General features: G+C 38.6%; 1 protein-coding gene across 4 annotated transcripts; it reads right to left on the bottom strand.

Annotated features, from left to right (window-relative positions):
* Nucleotides 1-910: 910 nt before the first annotated feature.
* Nucleotides 911-6,158, bottom strand: LOC105043440 (uncharacterized). 4 transcript variants are annotated; one of them, XM_029264086.2, is made up of 9 exons: nucleotides 6,012-6,158; nucleotides 5,754-5,882; nucleotides 4,075-5,287; nucleotides 3,847-3,937; nucleotides 3,566-3,723; nucleotides 3,419-3,470; nucleotides 2,191-2,270; nucleotides 1,980-2,073; nucleotides 911-1,878 (listed from the first exon to the last, which is right to left on the bottom strand). In XM_029264086.2, the coding sequence occupies exons 3-9, from the start codon at nucleotides 5,275-5,277 to the stop codon at nucleotides 1,289-1,291; spliced, it is 2,268 nt and encodes a 755-aa protein (XP_029119919.2). In that variant the 5' UTR covers nucleotides 5,278-5,287; nucleotides 5,754-5,882; nucleotides 6,012-6,158; the 3' UTR covers nucleotides 911-1,288. The 4 variants fall into 4 exon arrangements, with proteins under 4 accessions (XP_029119919.2, XP_010919287.2, XP_010919285.2 ...); XM_010920985.4 differs by having other exon boundaries at nucleotides 4,075-5,369; nucleotides 5,754-6,092; XM_010920983.4 differs by having other exon boundaries at nucleotides 4,075-5,360; nucleotides 5,754-6,092.
* Nucleotides 6,159-21,558: the final 15,400 nt, after the last annotated feature.

Raw genomic sequence — 21,558 nt, 5'->3', positions numbered from 1 at the left:
ATGTGTAATCATGTTTAATCTTAGATTAAAACTTATTCATCTTTCTAGTACAGGAGAAGTGAGAAAAATAATAATGATGATGATAATGATAAAATGGTGGATGGAGTCTTTCGCATGTAACTCACCTTGGATACTTCCCACACGCGCCTGACGAAAACCAAGCCACATTCTGGCAGAAGTGCAGAATATTTAATGAATATTCTCAGTGGCGAGTAGCACAATTAACTATGTTATTATCTGTTCTATTAGTTAACTTTCACCTTTCACTTGTATTAGAAAATTTGTATTGCCATAAGAGCGACGACGCCTTCAACGAGTCTTTTTTTTTTTTTTTTTTTTTTTTGGTAACAACTCAAATGAGTCTTTTTGACTCGCCAACTCTGAAAGAAAATTAGACTCAATCAAACTAGGCCAACCGAAAGCAGGCCACGTCACCTGCAATTTTGATTTGCTGTCATAAAAAGAGTTGACTCATCAAGTTTTCCTACCATGCATCAAACCCTATGAATCTTGGTGCCAAACCAATCATCCCCTTGGATTCCGGCCTCCTTCTCTGGAACAAGTCAACAAGTGAGAACCCCCAAGACCAATTGGTCAACCATCATCCTATTTAGCTTCCTAACGTCATCGAGAACCGCCCGGAATCCGCCAGACATGGTAAATCCGCATTATAGATTGATCCAATAGTGCCCGTTGCTATACCAAAGGGTCCCAAGCATCACAAAAGCACGGAGAATAAAAACTTAAGCCTCCTAAAACCACCACAAACAACCAAAACTTCAGCACCCCCTTGAGAAACAAGCACCACAGGACACCAAGCACTTGAAATTATCCACGACACAAACAAACACAGCTCCCCCACACAAGGAACAGTCCCTTTTTTAGGAGGCCAGCTTACACAATGCACGTATGAATAAATGAAAGAATCTTTAATTGAATGGATTTTCTCAGTCCAACAATACAATTTACCCGTCGCACCATCCCCTGTCCGCCACTTGTTGCTCAAGGTGACGGTGACGGGGATGCTTTACAAACCACTCTGTCGCATTGTGTTTGCGGTATATGTCCCGAATACCGGAAGGGTCCCCAAAGCTGGAGAGAGAAGAATACATCCAGAGGTAGGGGGACAACTGAACATGTGAAGCTTCGTACGGTATAACTACTGGCTGAACCTGCAGCATTGACTTAACCAAACCCAGATTCAGTGGCTCGGAAGCGCCACCGTTCTGAAAATGCCGCGATGCTCCACAGTTGAAGTTGAGACCGATCATCTGAAGGCTAAATCACGCTACACCGGTGCTGGCAATCCATAATTCTGGAACGACCTGATCCGCCCATCCCATCCAGCAGTCACTATAACTTGGCCCCATGCATGGGAGGTGTTCTGGCAGGAGGTTTTCAGGAACTTGTAGTGGGATTTGCACAAGGTAGATGCTGTCGTGGAGCTCGAGGGAAGCTTTTCCTCAGGCCATGTTGCCGAGCCCTTGGGCAGGAACTCTGAGAAGAACTCATGGCTCAGCGTGAAACTACCTGAAGGTGACAGATGGAGGGTGTTGTTGCTGAATGAATCTTCTCCACGGTGACGGGAACAAGAACCTGTATTTCCAGCTTGGTCTCGAAAGACATATCGTGAAGGAAGAACCTCAGAGGTGACAGAGACTGCATTTCTACAATCCAGCCCATTCCAAGGTATTGCAATAGATGCATTGTCGCAGAAGATACGCTCACAAGACCAGGTGCTCTTTGAACGGTTGGATGCAGGCACTTCCGGGTTTACATGGTTCCAGACATGTACATTGGAGTCCTTGCTGGTAGAAATGATATGCCGCCCATCTGCAGTGAAGGACGCAGATATCTGACTTCCAGCATTCCACAGACCTGGACATGAGAATGACTAGTAATATATAAGGAATGGAGGTTCAGGAAATGGTTGTACCACATAAAAGGCATGGCACCGCGAGGAAGGATAGATTTTATACCCTTGTATTTGGAGACAACATCAACCCCATCAAGAATTCGAATTTGTGAGTCAGCACAAGTGACCAGTAGTTTTCGATGATCACTTGGACAAAACTGGAGAATGCAAAAATAAGAAATCAGAACCACTTGAAGAGGAACAGTCTATGCATGCACAAAGTCAACAAGAAGAGACACGAGTCATGTTGAGGTCAGAGTTCTATAAACAGCTACCTCAAAGCCAGTAATCCTCTTGAATGGAGACCTCTTTTTACCCTGTAGGGGAACCTGAACCTCCAGTTGTAGATGATTATCTGGTCCATTGTCAAAGAAAGCAATAAGCAACCATAAAGTAACTTGTATAGACAAAAGCAGAAAGTGCATTAATGTTTCCAAACACAAATACCAACCAGTACTGACATTAACATGACATAATGCAAGATATGGGTAATACATAACATGCAGTCTTAACTATGGAGAATCTTATTCATGGTTACAACCATCACATAATCCTGATGCTATGACAAAATGCAATATGACAGCAAAACTTGTTTCAACTTTCAAGTTAGGAAGAGCGGGCAACAGCAATGCTTCAAAATTCATAAGCCAAATAATTACTGATAGCACTCATCATAAAACAAACATGTTAACAAATACAAGTCACATTGATAGTGAAAGCACACAGAGTGACAACACTAGTAGTGTAGAAGCCAGTAAAACTCACAGCCAGATAAATATTACAAAAGGTGTGGCTCAGCTGCTCAGGTTTAATTGAAAGGTACAAGAATGAAGGAATAGTCAGCCCAGTCAAATTTTTAACAGATTTGGTGGTACCATTTATGATCGAAAGTGAAACATAGATGGTGAAACGTTACTGAAAATAAGACATCTAAATGGCCCACCCTTCATACAGCAACCTGATTTCAACTATAAAAGTCCTAACTTCCTAAAACAAATTCATAAGTTGCCGACTGATGAAAGGATGACATTTCCACATAATCTATTTTCTAGACACTAGAATGAGTATTCTTGTGAATCACTTTCCTGCATATATAAAATGTGTAAAATCACATATTCTTAGGCCTCCGCATTTGACATTTCAGACTGAACCATGTGGATATCTGCATCTAATTGGCTGACATATATTTCTACTATTATGGAAACAACTTCCGGCAACCACAAGATATTCAATTAGTTGATTTGTTCAATTACATTCTCAGTAAAATCATAGTAATGTTCACCGGCTGAGATCAGCGGATTGCAGAGCTGTTAAAAGATGACTGCTGCTGCTACTTTTAGGAGAGAACTTTTTTAAGTGCTTTAACATGTGGATGTTTTACAAGCAATTACACTAACAAGGAATAAAGATCCAGTTAATTTATTGCATTAATCAAGCCATGCTATATACATGTCCAGACAAAGAATGTTTAGAAAGGAATGATATCAAGACCATTAAATATACCTGATGCATCATAAAAGCGACAATTTCCAGTCAAAGTGCCAACTACTCCACCCTATAAGAAAAAAAGTACAATCATTTATTTACAATTAAACTTACATAAGAATCAACTCATCTAAATATTGTAACAGAGAATGGTAATCAACATACCTTTCCATCTGGCCGGTAACACACTGCAGTGACAATTTCTCTAGTATCGGTCCAATCAACTACATGGCATCCCGGAATTTCCCAAATACGAACTTTTCCATCTATAGAGCCGCTGATGAAATAATTCTCGTCGACAGGATTAAATTGGACACATGTCACTGGACATAATGTATTAGAAAACAAAAGAACTTATGAGAACAACAAACTAAAAGGAGCTAGCAAATTAAATATATGAAATGATAGATCGACAATAATGACCATAAATTTAACAAGTCACTTACCATAATTGCTGTGGTAAAAAGCTTTGAGGCAGCTATTGGATCCAACTTGCCACAGGCGGACAGTTTTGTCTATGGATGATGAAAGTAGATACTGGCAAAAAAAAAAAAAGAAAAGCATATGTTAGCATTCAAAGAATAGTTTTTGCAGGGCCTTGACAGTCATTAGAGTGAAGAGACTCTATGCAACAAGCACACAAATAAGTACAAGTTTTTGACAAGCTAACTGACCTTATTTTTTGACCAAGAAAGATCCAACACATCACCATCATGCCCATGAAACTCATGCAGTGGTTTCTCAGATATCCTAAAAACCTCTTGGGGTATGACAACACAAGCTGAATCTGAAGTCCTCTTCATACTCCTTGGTTTAGCTTTTTTCTCCTTATCAGCATATAAGGGAGCTAATTCAGATTTATGGTTCACTGTAAAATATATGCACGAGGGATCATCCTCCGGAACGTCACTTTCCTCATTCCTTTCATATTGCATCACATGCCACACACGCACGACTCCATCTTCACCTCCACTGGCTAAGTACTGGCCATTGGGGCTAAACTTCATGGTCAAGATTGCACCGACATGGGCTCTGATCTCTTGGCTCTTGTACACTGCCGATAGTTCCTTGGATCGCTTCCTATATGGATGGACTTTTACTCTCTGAATCCTAGAACATCCACTTTGCTCCAAACTAGAGATGCATGAATTATTCTCCTCCATTTGCCTATCCACAATGCAAGCTGCAGCACCCAATTTCTGCAACCACCCAATCCTTCTCCTTCCCATCATCTTGTTGGAATTGTTTGATGTATTATCTTCTCGCCGCATAAGCTGCTGGGCAAAAGATGATGGACGGAAGCTTCCCTTGAACTCATCCAGCATTGCCATCTGATTCGAACCGACTTCACGAGGACATCTCAAGCTTCCATCTTTACATGACTTATCCACTACAATACCATCATCCAAATTCTTAATTTTGTACTTGAATCTCTCCTCCAAGGCTCCATCATTGGATGCACTTAGGCCCTCACTGGAGCAGCTGGGCATCGAAGAAGACCCATTCTCCGAACAAGAGCTCCTCAGCACAGCTCCCCCATCCGACATAATCCTATTAATTTCTGGCATAACTTCACTGTCTGCCTTGAGCTCCCGGTCAGGATTGGCAGAGTCTCCACAGGGACCGCGAAAGATATCCAGACCCATCGATTTCATGAACCTATCACGCCGCTCCTGGATGCTGTCGAGCTTCTGGATCCAGACCTGGTACCCAGGGTCGCTTGAGGGCCCATCGACGAAATTTCCTTCCGGCAACGAATCATGGACCGCCGGGCTGTCGGGGCACGAATCAGAAACAGGCGATATGTCCTCCCTCGAGTCGAAGAAGACCACCTCCTCCTCCTCTAGAAAATCTTGGAAGGCGCAACGATGAGCCATGGCCGTCTCACTTGAACACAACGGAAACAGAGAATCTCATCTCAGGAATCAGTCCAGTGTCCGTATAAACAGCAATCAAGACCCTGAATTTCCTTTCCGTAGCAAGAGGAAAACAAGGGGACAAACAAGGGGGCGAAATCGATCGCGGTCAATGATCAAATCTCCCAAATTTTATAACCCTAGATTGCAACACAAGTCCCAACAGAGGGCCCTGAATCTAGTCTCTAATGCAACCGATCGCAACTAAAAAAATCCATCGAAGAAAACAAAAAACCGCCGACCTCCTTTAAAATTCATGACCAAAAACCTCAATCTCCGACAATAATTATGGCGGACGGAGCCCAAATCACGAAGCGGAGGAACAAATCATCAAGAAAACCCAAAAAACGGTGCGATTTTGACCAAAATAGCCGATGAAAAGAAGCTAAAAAAGAACTCCAGAGAAGGTGAGATGTAGGGACAAGGGGGATGCTCACCACGAAAAGCATCGAAAACGCCGTCAAATCCAAGCAACCAATGTCTCTACAGAGATCGGCAGCTCCGCGATTCCCAAGCCTTTTTCCTTCCCTCTCTTGCTCGATCGCCAGCACCGGGCATAAAGAAATCTAGAAATCGCAACAAAAGGTGGAATTCTGGTAAAAAATTGACATGGGCGTGGCTCTCCGGTATCGGTTGGCCCGATGAAAGGATTTGGAAGCTACTGGAAGGAGGGTTTTGGGTTTGAGGCAGCTTACCTCACACTAGCTTTCTTTATCTCCTCTCTCTCTCTCTCTCTTGCATCGGCTTTTAATTCTGGCCTTCTTTTATTTCTCCTTTCTCTTGCTGCAGCTGCCGCTCTTTGCGTGGCGCTCAGCGGTGCTGCCCATATCTCTCCCGTTCGACCAAATGACGGGAATCACCCCACTGTTTGGCCACTGCTTCCGGTCCTGCCCCTTTACCCAGTCCTTAGTGCTCCTGTTTACATGTCCGGGTCAAATTGGCCCCCGCCCAACAATATTTACCATGGGGTGGAGGATTACTGCCATACCAAGGGCTTCTTTGTGCCGCATACCAACCCCAATAATACTTACAATTATTGATTAGATTAATTGATGATTATTGTAATTACTTTAGTTAATGCTAGGGTTAGTTTCAATCAGGTTCCTCTGAATTTTATTTTGTGAACAAGAAATTGCCTTAGTCACCTACTAATATCAATAGCATATACGGTGTCATGGCATAATGGGTATTTTGATAGAAAAGAGCCATCTTATATACAACAATAGTCACTTGGCAACCTCTCGTGAAGAAAGTGACATAAGAGAAATGATTTATATCAAACTCTTATTGGCATTGGATCGACACATTTTTGTTTAAAATTTAGGTCCTTTGCTAGTATGAGGTGCATTTTGAAGTGAGAACTTTCCACTAGAAGGGAGATGCTTACACATATTAATGTCGTTTTAGTATCTTTATGAAGTTTAAGAAATTGGTAGAAATGTGTTAATAATATAAAAGTACAATTTGCTAAATATATTTCGAATTACTTCTAAAAAAAATAATATGTGATAATAAGGATATGATTAGAATATAAAAAAAGAAATTAAAAATATGAATCCACTGAATTTTGCATTATCAATTACATAAATTTTCATAATCAATGATGCAGCTATTCTCATGCCAAACATATAGTGAAGATGTTATGTGACCACCCATATAACTAGGATGGAAAAAGATAATCATATGTTAGATTCTTGATGGTGTACGCTAATCATTTTTAAGTTAACTAGATAAACAATAAATGCATCACTTCAGATCTAATCTAGTGATCTATTTTTGGCTAAAATCCAATCAAATATTGATCTATTGAAAAAAGGTGAATATGTTGATATTGAAATTAAGCTTGGAGCTCGGTGATCTTTGAATATGATAGCATTTGCCTTGCAAAAAGTGTGATTCTGCAAGCTTTCCATCCATCAAAAATTAGTGTATTGTCTTTTAGAACCGTGTTATAAGTTTCTCTTCAAGACAACTTGTATTTTGCTTCAAGTGTATTAAAAATATATATATATACATTCAACAAAGAACCAAAATAACGCAGATAGTATGACCTACTCCACACAAAAGGTACCTTTTGCTTGCTTAAAATGATTGCACTTTGAAAATATTTTTTTTACATTCTAGCGTTGGACCACTTATGATAACGTGAAAGGAATTTTGACAATGGAAAATAAGTGAACAGGATTTAGGCTCCTGTAGTCTAAATAATATATCCTACTTATAAATCAACACAAATTTTCTTAAACAAGTACTATAATGTATAGTAAGAGGATAAAACTATTATTACATATATGGAACATGATTTTTTTTTTCTTTTTTAGCAAATAACCTGCCATATTACAAGGCACATGAAATGAGACACGATACAATTCAATGTGATTATCTTTTGTTAATTCCAATAGCCCAAAACTTTTTCTTGATAAATGATTTACAACCCAAGAACTGCTACGATTAATGATATTTTGCTAAATTCAAATAAATTAACATTCTCAAACTAGCATTAGCACCAATAAAGAGTTCTATCATCTGGATGGGAGAATTTTACTTCATCATTATAATATAGTTATCTTCATTTATTGCTTTCTTTTATTGCAGGTATTTTATGAGTTTTAAGATTAGATATTATACTAAAATGGATAATGAGAATGCATGTCATTTATTAGTCACTCATACGAGGACAATAGTGGCGTGCCTCCATTGCAGCACTATTAGTCACTCATATATATGGAAACTTATATTTAAATCCTTTATGCAGAACATTATCTCAGGCAATTATATGCCCCATCATTAGTATAAATTAGGAAAGGATAAAATTCAAATGTCTTCCCAACTTCAGTTAATGGAGGATATTGGCTGATTGAAAATGGAAGCATATATTTTCTTTTAAAAAGGAAGAAAAAAAAGAGATGGAATTCTATCATCAGTCTCTGAACCTTGACCTCTTCTATGGAGGAATGCTAACTAGTGAGATCAAATTGGCAAAAGAAAGCAAATTATAGAAGTGCAATCGGTTTCCATTCCAAGATTGTGAATAAGTCCAACAAAATACTCATGGAGATGATGGATTTTCAAGTCAAAGGGCGTTTTAGTGGCTTCACACTCTAAGCCACTCCACTTTTAACTCACCAACAGGATATCGTCCAATGCCAATGGCTAATACAATAAGTGGGGAACGAAAAAAAAAAAAAGGAAATAAGGAACTGAAGTCATCTCATCCATCCCCTCCCTCAAATAAGAATTCAGGTCCTCTAAATCTTTGTGTTCATCCCCGTTTCTATTTTTCGTTATAAGGACTCCATTTTCCAAGTGCAACTCTCTTGATTTTAAATCTTTTTTCTTTCATAAGCAAACAAGAAATAAGAGAATTCTACCAGTCAAAAGTAAGAGAGATTAGAGCACAACCATCCAACTCACAGATTGAATGGATTAGACGTTCATATGATACTAATCTCTCTTAGACCATTCGCACACATTGCATGTGCTAAGTTCTAATAATAGTTGGACGGAAGCAAACGATGCAACATTCAATAAAGAAAGGACATAGCTCTTATTATGCAAGACCATACAGAAAAAGGTCTCCGGCTGTGTACTTCCATTTCATTAAACATATAGTCCTTCCAATAAATAAATACTTCATTATTGCTACAGCGCCTTAACACAATATGAGGTTAAGAAAATATTAAGTCTTTGCAATGCCAACTGTACTAGCTTTTATTTATTGCTTGGCATTCACTTTGTCAAAGCTAGTCATAGTTAAAGCTACTTACTATTTCAATGCCCAAAGATGATATGAAGCATTTCTTTGAGCAGGGAGGATTCTAGGCCCTTGAATGGATCAAAAAGAAGGTAGTATCAACATGACACTTCAGAAGCTTGTCTTTCATTGGATGCGCATTCAAATGCACCTAACATACTGAAGGAGCTATTTACAACATCTTTTTCTTGTAACAAAAGATGCCAAAGAAGACAAAGGAGATAGTAACAAAAGATACCGAGAGTCGTTTTGCTTCTGAAGTGCAATAATATGAGACATCTCACATATTAAGGAGGGAAAACAGTAAATTATGAAAGCAATGAAACAATGAAAAAAAAAAAAACATTGTTCTTGCGATCACAAGATTTTGAAGAATATCGAAATCATGTACTTATTTTTTAGAAAATTTCTTTAAATATGCTATAAGTAACTTGGATCTCCAGTCATATGATCGCTAATAATCCTATTCCTTATCCTTCTTTAAACTCTTTTGCATAGTTTATTCCCTGTTGATATTTGGTTATTTAAGTAGCTCAATTTCATCCTCTTTAAGTAACTCCTTTGCATGGCTAACCCGCATGCTATATGACAGGGGAGAGGAATTTTAGATATAAGCAATTCTTTAGAGATGAAACTTTCCTGTTTTAGAATTTATTTATTTTTCAAACATTAGAATTAGTATTCTTTCTCTCCGTTTGCCTCAAGGCCGCTAAGAATTTTATTAAGAACAGAGTAAAATAATATTTACATAGAATGTACAGGGAGGGAGATACAAGAACATGCGAAGTAGAATCCGAGGAGCAAACAGAAAAAAGAAAATAATGAACCGTACTCTGGAAAATCATTCACAATTTCATGGTTAACCGGTGCCTCTTAGATTTACATGGAAACTTGGAAATATTCTGGTTACCTCTAATTATTTTATGAGAGAAAATGAGCTTAATTTGGTTCAACAGAGCCTAGTTTGGTAGTTTACCGATTGAGTTGAGGGCAACTGTCAAGCAGAACAACACGGCAAGGGAAGGACACGGTTTCCACTCTCCATTGCCTGGTCGTGGCCGTGGATCACGTCGACGTCGTGGAGCTCTTTTCACTTAAAAATTTCCAGATTAAAAAAAAAAAAAAATCCGGGGGTCGTCTTCACGACCATTTCCCGTCGACCGGGATTTTGACTGCGGCGTTGGACGACTTTGTCCTTCCGGTCGCGATTTCTTACCCAAAATATCGCGGCGGCGACCTCGGGACGAAACGGGGGAAGACCCCCGAAAGAGAGAGAGCGAAGCCGCGGGCCCCGCCTATCAGCGACCGTCCAACTGATGGTGCCCGCCCCCATGATCTTGCCGATGAAGACGGAGCGGTTGATGCTCGTTGTTCGTCGGCCTAAAATTGTAACGTATGGATGGTATTGCTTGATGGATCCGTCTCGAAATACTGACAATGGCGTGTTCTGGATGGTGACGTGGGGACCGTCTGATTCTTATCTTATGGTAGGCAGGTTGTTGGCATCATCTTTACTGATTGGACGGAAGTATCGTGTATCTCGTGATGGCATCTAATTGAATTATAAAGCTACAATAGTTTTTCATGATTAAATTTATATAATCAGTATTGTTATTATCATTTTTAGTGTAAATGCGGCCGATCGATATTGATATTAGAGCCATCAAAAAAAAAAAAATTTTTTGAATGGTGCTACAATCATGTAAAAAATATTATTTTTAAATTAGATAATATTTTTATAATATTTTCCTCCTTCACAACCATGAGCCACATTAAATAAACTAGCAGTTAAGCATGAATGAATAAATTACCTGTCAACAATATGACTTTCCAATATGTGTAATTGAATTATAAAACCACAATAATTTTTTAGGATTAAAGTTATGTAATCAATATTATTATTATCATGTTTAGTGTAAATGCGATCAGTAGATATTGATAATATAGCCATCGAACAATAAATTTTTCTTTTTAAACAGTGCTACAATCATGTAAACAAATATTATTTAAAAATTAGATAATATTTTTATAATATTTCTCCTCCTCAACGATTATGAGTCACGTTACATGAACTAGTAGTTCAAGATGAATGGATAAGACATCTATCAACAATATAACTTTCCAATGGGTGATTCGCGCAAAAAAATTTGATTCATTCCCTGCCTTTCATATTAACGTTCAACTAGCCAGCTGCGTGGTTCTATCTCGGCGACACGCCGTTCAGATGCCAAGTTGGAATATAGAATATGATGTCGATATATGCGAACCTAAAAACTCGACATTAGTATTTGAAATATTTCTATGTTTGAGCTTGGAGTATCTAGTACGCAACGGTCCATTAACGTAGAACACTAGGAGAGCATTTTGGTCATATTCAACCATAGGATAAAGTTAAGCGGTCGGTGCAGTTTGTCTTACGTGGTTTAAGCTACTCCCTAAGTTACATTAATATTATAACACCCCCGTAGAAAACGATTCTATTTTCAACTCTCAACCAGACTAGAACGTGACATCCTTCTACCAAGGAGCGTGGGAAAATGGCTGTGCGCCATGTGCTCTGTTTCTCTCTTATATGCTTGTGTTCCAACTTAACTAATTTTGAGCTCACACTTATGTGCAGATTTTAGATTATATTATTGCTCATTTTTTTAAAATAATTATTTTTTAAATTAATAAATTAGTATGATAAAATCATGTTGATTCAAATTTCTGATATTAATCTATATTGTTGGTTACATTATTTAATTGCAAGAGTAATTTTTATTATAAGAGTGGACTTTAATCATATCATTTAATTCGTATATATGAGTTTCAATTCAATTCTTTAATATCATAATATTTTTTATTTAATTAAATAATATTTTATAGAATTTTTTTGATCCACATGATATTTACGGATGATAAATTCGTGCTTACATGAATAGCTTAAATTGCTATCCTACTTTCTCTCAATTTCTATATATATATATATATATATATATATATATATATATATATATATATATATTAGATTTCCTTCGAAATTAACATAGTAGGACTGAATTTTATATAGCAGCAGAAGGAAGTGCAAAGGATATCCAACAGTTCAAAGCGAGCACCTGTCCTTCTAGGGCCAAGTGCTGGTGTATCCATTGTTGAAATATTTGCACCAGCCTCATGCACCAATATTGCAGCTCAGCAACACCAATAACCACACCTTCCATGTGCTCCCATATTCTTAGAGTCTTAAGGAGGCATGAGACAAGCGGGCCACCAATCAAAAGAGGAGCCATGGACTAATCTAATATTTTGTTTTGTTAGGACGGGCTGGTGATATAATAATTAGGACAGCTAAAAATGCTTCCCCCCTGCCCATGGCCTACCCCCGACAACCGCGTTGATCTTTAGCTTAACATTTTACCATTTTTTCAATCATTCTTAGTCCTTTTTTTTTTGACTAAGAGATCTAAGCAAGTCTTGTTGTTAGCCCGATGCATGGGAGCCCTAACAAAGTCCACTTGATGGAACATTGCACCTCATTTCCTTCCTCGCAGCCTCCCACTGCATGCAAAGCTAGCCACATCCTTTTGTCTTTTAGCGGAAGCACCAAACACGTATGTCTCCTTCACCCTTGGTTAACAACTAGCTTATCCTTCGCAAGACTTGATAGGAATATTGTATAGGGGATTGAGAGATAATTCATGATGAAGCATTGTGGAAAAGGTTTTATATTTGTCCATCTTTAACACAACAAATCCCCAGATGGGATCCCTCCTCTCACCTTAATACCCGGGATTCCTGCATGAGATGCGCCGCTGCTTGGACTTGTTGCAAAGAGGCTTCATCCACTGCTGTACAATCGTTACAAAGATTCTTCATTTCACTGTACAGTGCATGTGGTGCTGGTACCTTGATCAAAGAGATCAAAACGCAATGAACAGTTAGCAGTGAAAAAGATTATATAATTAGTTCAATCGCATTAGCATGCAATGTTTCTTGATCAACAAGTCGAGCATTTTTCCCTCCAGTACAGATGTCATGCTCCTAGCTAGGTGTTCTCCAAATGGATGATGCATGCCGTGACTCTCCCTCAGGATGCATATTATATTTCATAGTTTATGTTGTAGAATATAATTAGCGAGTTCATGGCACCAAACCCTAGCTTACCATAACCTGTTAGCCCTTGCCATGTGGCTCCCCACACGTGGGAAGTAGGTGCCACTGTAAGGAAGATTGATCAGGTGGTAATTTTTTTTCCTATATACATTGGTGATGCCTGAGCGCCTGCTTGCAATCGTGCCTGTGATAGTTAATAAATTAATATAGGTAAACACTGTGGACTGTTGACTTAACGAATGCTAGTGCATGGTGCAGAAAGCCATTATTCATGTAAAATACTGATCATGTAGGATAGGTGTGATCATCCCTATGTCTAGATTGGCATGCTGATCTTGGTTGCTCATGATCAATTTCCTTCTAATAAGAACAGTGTATCAAGAAGATAGAAATCGCTTTAACAATTTATATGATGGCGGCAACGATATATGTACACATATATATATATATATATAACTCGCATTAGGGATATGCGGTGCATGTGTAAAACAAATGTAACCAAGATGCCAAGAGGTCATTCAATATGAATGGCTGCCTTCATTTCAAAGAACCTTTTCATAGATCCACCTATTTTTCTCCATTTCCGAGAAGTCAGTCCTCATCATGAATCACATGCATCATGAGACATCATTTTTTTCTATCCTATACATGAGAAAAATATGTATCTAATGACTTCATAATCCAATTCTACACAATAGACATGCACACCTTCGTGCATTTAATCACGATCTAGGATAACTTATGTGTATCATGAAACCAGGATCCCACTCACATGGATCCAAAGTTCATCAAATAGACTAATTGGATTGTTGCTATTTGGTACAAGTACCTTGACATGCATGTCACTCCTTATGAAAATTAGAACCACCCTATAAAATGACTACCAGAGCATACAACTGATGGCGAGTGAAGAGGAAGAGATGTATAGAACTCACCGAAGAAATTATTTGGCCAGGTATGACTTCTTGTTGGTGATGGTTATAATTATTGTTTGAAAACCATACTATACATGGAAAGAGCCAAAGAACATGACTTTTTGTATATGATTTGCGACATCCAGACTACGTGGACAAGTCGCCGCCCACATGCAGGATTCTCTCAATCTCAATCACTCCTTGGATCGATTGCAGTCTGGTCCAGATGCAAACCCCTCTGAAACGGTTGTGTTGAGGTGGTAATATGCCTTTTGTCCAGGAAATTCCCATCCCTCGTACACCAATCCAGTTTGGATTTATATTTCGTGTCTAAATTCTTGCCATCTGAGCCCAGACAAATGTAGAGAGTCGAGAGCAAGAGAGAATCAGATGCTGTGAAGGATGTCAGCTGGTGGGGGCTGTGCATGGGCTGCAACGCTTTTTCTTTCCAGCTGCTGTACGTGGGACAAGGCTTGTGTTGGGCATTTAAATAGTGCCCATGGCATGATAAGGGTCTCCAAGATATGGTGAACGCCTATTGTGGCTGCAGTGATATAAAATTCGGGATAGAGAAAGGGAGAGCGAGTAGTAGTGGAGGTGAATGCTGCTGGTGCTAAAATTTGCATCTGACCATAAGGTGCTTTAAAATTTGTGTTGACGAGATTGGTGATCCGCCAGGTCGGTTCGAGTTCCAAGCTGATCTCCTAGCTAAAGAAAGTGAGCTGATCAGCAGTGGTTGTGCTCGGACAATGATGCTAATGCTTGTTGTCAGATCTGAAATTAAAAAAAGAAGTATATTTATTGGAGTTTGCTGTTAGTTATTTTTTTAGTGGCCCACGTTAAATAAAAAGGTTATTTAATTATGGTTTAATAAATTAAGTGCTAAATTTCTAATGGCCAGTTAAGGAGATATTGTTCGTTGATGGAAAGTGACTCCTAAAGGAAATCTTATTTGAAACTGTGTCCTCTCTCTGCCAAAGATATAGACAGTTTTCTTTCTATCAGAAAACCATACTTCAAAATTAAGAAGGCCAAGAGAGAGAAATACAGTTCCTTTAGAAAGGACATTCTTGTGATCGAACAATCTTCAAGCATTTTATGATGGATCAAGGTACGTTATCTTTGAAATTTGTTTGGAATGTGAAAATTATAAAGTTCAAGACCTTGGACATAAAGGTTTATGCAAAATTCAGATTTCGTTTGCATAATTGATGCATTGCTTACATGTGGTATCAGAATCAGATTTGAGGACTTGTAATTTTCCTTTTAAGAATTTGATTGCAAGAACTTGAACTTATTATTATTATGATTCCACTGCCGTTTAAACTTGGTGTGAATTTTTGAGTTGTTGTTTTGAGTTGATCAGTTGTAATACTCTACTTGTGATTTCATGTTGAATATCTGTTTTGTTGGCTGCATATTAGATTGAATGCGATTAAAAAAAAAAAAAAAAGTTTTGTGGGGACCACTGTTTGTGGTTGATGTCTTACTGCTTGTACCCATCAAACCTGCGGTGGCAATGTATGAGGCCAAATCTTCCTTTGCTAGCATAGTCTAGGTCCCAGTATGGTTGCCTTTATGCATCCTCTTTGAATCCTGATTTCTTGACCGGATAATGCTACACAGTCACTCACCCTTATTCTATTTCTAGCAATACCTATATACGAAAATGAATTTTGATCCATCATTCTGCAACTATTTTAGGTTACCAATTTATTAATAGTAAGTATTAATTTATTGATTGATAGTTGCATCACTACAAGAAATTTGACTTTTAACGATGAAATTTTAGCGACGAAATTTATTTTATCGTAAATAATTAAGCTTTTGCAATGAAATTTAAATTTCGTCCTCAAAAATCAGGTATTTGCGACAAAAAAAATTACGTTGCAAAAAGTTATATCTTTTGCAACGAAATTTTTATTTTTGTTGCTAGAAGTTGATTTTTAGCGACGAACTTTTTTTTTCGTTGCAAAAAATAATTTTTTTTACGATGAAATATTTTTTTCGTAGTAAAAAAATATTTTTTTGTGATAAAAAAAATTTTATCATAAAAAAATTATATTTTTTACGATGAAATTGATATTTCGTTGCAAAAAATAAAGGCTTTTGCGATCAATTTTATTTATATTTAGCGACGAAACTATTGTGTCGCTAAATTTTATTTTGTTGAAAAATTTGAATATTTTGCGACGAAATTTTAAATTTCGTTGCTAGAAATTGATCTTTAGCGATGACATTTTTCATCGCAAAAAAATATTTTTTTTTGGCGACGAAAAAATTTTTCGTTAATAAATCTTTTTTTTTACGACAAAAATAATTACGTCACAAAAAATTTGATTTTATGCGATGAAATATTTGTTTCATTGCGAAAAATTTGATTTTACGACCATTTTTTATATTTATGATGAAATTAAATTTTTGTTGCAAAAAATTAATCATTTGCGACGAAAAAATTTTTGTTGCAAAAAATATACTTTTTTTGTGATAAAATATTTATTTTTAGCAACGAATGTATTTCATCGCTACATATTTTTTAATTAAAAAAAAATACTTTGAAATAGGGCCCTAATTGAAAATAAACCTCTTGATCTCCCCACGCCGCCGCAGTCGTCAAAATTTTTCTCCCTCCCTGATCTCCGACGACAGTCCTCCCTCCCCGATCGCCGGTCATCCTTCCCGGTAAGTTCTCTCCCTCCCCGCCACCATCCTCTCTCTCTCCCTTCCGGCCACCATCCTCTCTCTCTCCCTCCCCACCACCGTCGAGCCCTCCCTCCCCGCCACCGTCGCCGCTCGAGCCCGCCCCCCGTCGCTGATCGAGCCCACCCCCAGCGCGCCATCTCCCTCCCGCCTCGCCACCCTCTCCTCCCGCACCGTCTCCCTCTCGGTCTCCACTGTGTCACCGCCGATCGAGTCCTCCCTTCCCGCCTCCGTCGCCGGTCATGGCCTCCCTCCCCCACCGTTTCCCTCCTCGCCTGTCCTCTCCCTCCTCGCCTCCACCGTTTCCCTCTCCCTCCACTTCCTCTCCGACTCCGACCTCCTCCTCCCCTCCCAAACCCTGTCCCTCGAATCCTCCCTCTTCTCTGCCTCCTTCCCTCCGGTTCCCTCCAATCCCTCGAAACCCTAACCCTATAGCCCTCTCCTTCATCTTCTTCCTCCTCTTCTGCCCCTCTTCCGCCTCGCCCACGTTGCCCCCTTCCGCGGCGTCGCCCGCCGCTTCGGCCTCCCATCCCCCGCCGCCGCCTGCCGCTTCGGCCTCCCGTCCCCCGCTGCCGCGGCATCTGCAAGGCTGTCGCCGCCGCTGGTTGACCCCTCCCTCCCCTGTCTCCCTCCCTCATTTTCTTTCTCAGTCTCTTACCTGAGAAAAAGTTGAAGGTCGATCCCTTACTTTCTCTGTCACTCTCCCTCACCTGGCTTGTCTGGTTTCGTAGGGCCGCCACCGCCGTCGGGCCGCCGCTGCTGCCGTCGGGCCGCCACCGCCATCGCCGGTTGCCGTCACTGTCACCATCACTGTTCACGGAAGAGTTGAAGGTGAGAACCATTTTTTTAATTAATATATTTTTTAATTTTTTTTCTTAATAAATTTTAGCCATTAGAAGTAATTATTTATTATTTTAGTAATTAGATATAATGTTAGATATAATTATTTGTTTGATATAATTAATTTTAATCATGATTTAAAAATATTTTAAAAATAAAAATATTTATAATAATAATATATTAATTGTAGCATAACAAATTTATAAGCCTTAGAATTTTCGTTCGAGGATAGCGTGCATAAACCAATATTTTTTTTTATGAAAAAAATATTGGTGCTTGACACACTATTCTCGAATTGTCCTCGTGGATAGTTTGGGCACGTGAATGAATTTAATATTGCAACACATATGCTTTTATATCGTAGAGTTTTGTCGGTATTTTTGATCATGTTCTCTGGATACATAGCACAATTTTAATGCTTGTGTATCTGGAGAACTGCATCGAAATACTGTCGAAATTTTTTTGGTATAGAAGACATGTATTGCAATATTAAATTCTTACGTTCCTGAATGGAATAGGACCATCACCCTATAGGTAGGAGATATAAGACATTAGTCAACTATTATTACATAAAATTGATTGTATAGTTTGCATCGTAAATATGTAGGTATGGATCGTGGTTGGATGTCATTGCGTGATAAGTTCTGTCTCGAGTATATTATGGGTGTGATGACTTTTATGAATGTGGCATCCAATCATACTAGAGAAGATGGAAAAGCTCGTTGTCCATGTCGTCGATGTAGGAATTTATTTTGGTGTACCTTATTAGACATTCAGAATCATTTATACGAACACGGTATAGATATAACTTACAAGAGATGGACTTGTCATGATGAAGATTTGCCGACTAGCTCGAGCATGTTGTCCAGGAGTTCATAAATCCGTCGTCAGTCGGTGGATCATGCAGTCGTGAAAGACAAACACTCGGTAAAGAAGATAGAGAAACTTTAGAGGATCTTCATCCGAAATTATTTGAAGTAAATGTAGAAGCGAGAGCAGAACATCAGCATTCCATTCTGAGACAAGAAGCTGAAGAGGACAGTAATATATCTATAAATGATAGATCAAGCGTCTATTAAGAGATGCACAAAGTGATGTTTATCCTGGTTGTAAGAAGTACTCTCTGTTGTCTGCCGTAATAAAGTTATTACACATGAAGACACTTGGTAAGTGGTCAAACAACTCGTTTAATTGGTTGCTCAAATTTTTGAAGGACTTACTGCCAGAGGGAGAGTTACTTCCGTCAAGTCATTATGAAGCCAAAAAATTATTGAAAGGACTCGGTTTGGGAGTCGATGACTTGGGCCTACGCTGTGAAAAGATACATGCATGTCCGAATGATTGTGTTCTGTTTCGAAAGGATAAAAAAGATCTACAAGCATGTCCGATTTGTCATTCAAGCAGATGGAAAGAAAGTCGTGGTAAGGATAAGAAGAAAAAGAAAATATCATGCAAGATTTTGTGGTACTTTCCGATTACACCACGATTGCGTCGATTGTTCATGTCGAGGCATACTGCTTGTGACATGCAATGGCATAAGGAGGAAAACAATATCGACGATGATGTCATGAGACATCCATCAGATGGAGATGCGTGGAAACATTTTGATCGTGAACATCCATGGTTTGTAGCTGATTCACGAAATGTCAGGCTAGGGTTGGCAACAGACGGATTTAATCCATATGGTAATCTAAGTACTACTTATAGTATGTGGCCTGTTATGGTATTTCCTTATAATTTACCACCATGGAAGTGTATGAAATCACCTTTTAATCTATTGGCCTTGTTGATCCCGGGTCCCCGTGCCCCTGGAAGAGACATAGACATATTTTTAGAGCCGTTGATCGAAGAGTTACAATATTTGTGGGAAGAAGGATGCGAAACATATGATCATGTTGCAGGAGGCATCTTTCGCATGCATGCAGCACTGCTTTGGATAGTTAATGATTTTCCTGCATATAGCGATATTTCTGGATGGTGTACAAAAGGGTATAAAGCATGCCCAACTTGTAACGATGATATTACATCGGACCGTATTCGTGGAAAGATTTATTTTACCGGCCATCGACGTTTCTTGCCAGATGATCATAGATAGGGGAGAAGTCTTAAGTTCAATGGCAAGCATGAACGACGTGCGCAGCCAAGATTCTGATCTACGGACAATATTTTAAATCAGTTACCCAACCCACAGGATGTCATATTGAAAAATGCTTCTTCTTCAACATAATCTTGACGTCATGCATATTGAAAAGAATATATTTGATAATGTATTTTATACCATTCTCAATATCGAAGGAAGAACGAAGGATACCGTGAAGGCTCGTCTTGACTTAGAGGATATGCGGATTAGAAAAAATTACATTTGATTCGACGAGGGGATAGGTTGGTGAAGCCATTGGCATGTTATACACTGAATCAAAGAGAGAGAAATTAATTTCTTTCATATTTGAGATCAGTGAGGTTTCCTGATGGATACGCCTCAAATTTGAAACGGTGCATCAAGTCGAAAGATGGGAAGATCGTCGGGATGAAAAGTCATGATTGTCATGTACTTCTACAACATGTGCTCCCAGTTGGTTTGCACGGATTGTTGCCGGATAATGTGTGTGATGCGTTACTTGATCTGGAACTTATTTTCGAGACTTATGTGCGAAGACATTGAGACGAAGTCAGATCGACATATTGGAGAAGAAGATTATCATTACTCTCTGTAAGCTCGAGATGATATTCCCTCCCGCCTTCTTTGATATCATGGTGCATCTTTCTGTTCATCTTCCACATGAGGCTAGATTGGGTGGGCCAGTACATACAAGATGGATGTACCCAATTGAAAGGTAATTACATGATATTATAATATTTATTATTCATTATTATATTCTTATTATATGTGATATCAATTGATAATTTATTGAATAGGGAGATGCGTGAATACAAGAGTGCCGTCACTAACAAAGCACGGCCTGAAGGTTCAATAGCAGAGGCACATGTTATGAATGAATGTCTGACATTCTGCTCTATGTACCTTCGGAGAGTGGAGACCAAATTTACAAGGCCACAACGGAATATCGATGTTGACGAGATTCTGACCGATGGATTGTCCGTGTTCTCCAATGTTGCCCGACCATATGGTAAAAAAGATTTTCGAATATTGACACCACAAGAAACGGATGACATGCATTGGTATGTGCTAAACAATTGCGAGGAGGTAGAAGCGTACATGATGTGAGTATATATATTTAATTTTTATTTGTTGATATATCAATGAATGTATGTGGACTCTAAATTAAAATATACATGGTATTACTGTATCACTTCAGTGAACACGAAAGTGAGCTCAGAAGAAGTAATCCTACATTAGCAGCGGCACGACATAGGAATCAATTCGCATCATGGTTTGATGAACGGGTAAGTTATGTTAATGTTCATCCATGATTAAAAGTTTGTTATATAGTATTTATTTTGTCAAATTTAACCTGCTTATTGTTCTTTTAATTGTAGATAACTCAGCTACGTATAGATAATCCTAACTGTATCAGTAATGACTTAGCTGTACTTGTACAAAAATCTGACAAACGTGTATCAGTATATTCAGCATGCAAAGTCAATGGTGTGCAATTCTTAACGAAAAATTGCGATCGCGATCGAACCACACAGAATTATGGAATAAGCGTGGAGGGCGAGCACAAGGGTGAAATAATAGTTTTTTTGGTGTTCTGCATGAGGTTATAGAGTTGAGATATAGTGGTCTTCGATGGATTGTATTATTCAAGTGTCAATGGTATGACTTAGGACGACACAGGCCAATTGTTATAGATCCTCAACTCGTCAGTGTCCACACTGGTCATGTATGGTACGAAAGTGATCTTTATATTTTTACAAAGCAAGCGAGACTAGTGTGGTATATTGATGATAACAAAATGAAATAGCCTTGACGAGTTG

The sequence above is a fragment of the Elaeis guineensis genome, chromosome 4, assembly GCF_000442705.2.
Source record: "Elaeis guineensis isolate ETL-2024a chromosome 4, EG11, whole genome shotgun sequence".
NCBI lineage: Eukaryota > Viridiplantae > Streptophyta > Magnoliopsida > Arecales > Arecaceae > Elaeis > Elaeis guineensis.
Note: the sequence above shows the minus strand (reverse complement) of the source record. Positions and strands in the feature narration are given on the sequence as shown.

What these genes read in the sequence shown, in the direction of transcription:
- LOC105043440 (XM_029264086.2), bottom strand. Translation starts at nt 5,277, where the DNA reads ATGGCTCATCGTTGCGCCTTCCAAGATTTTCTAGAGGAGGAGGAGGTG. An exon ending in TTTCTTGGTCAAAAAATAAG is followed by an intron (nt 3,938 to 4,074) that starts GTCAGTTAGCTT and finishes TTTTTTTGCCAG; the next exon opens with TATCTACTTTCATCATCCAT. An exon ending in TTTTTACCACAGCAATTATG is followed by an intron (nt 3,724 to 3,846) that starts GTAAGTGACTTG and finishes CATTATGTCCAG; the next exon opens with TGACATGTGTCCAATTTAAT.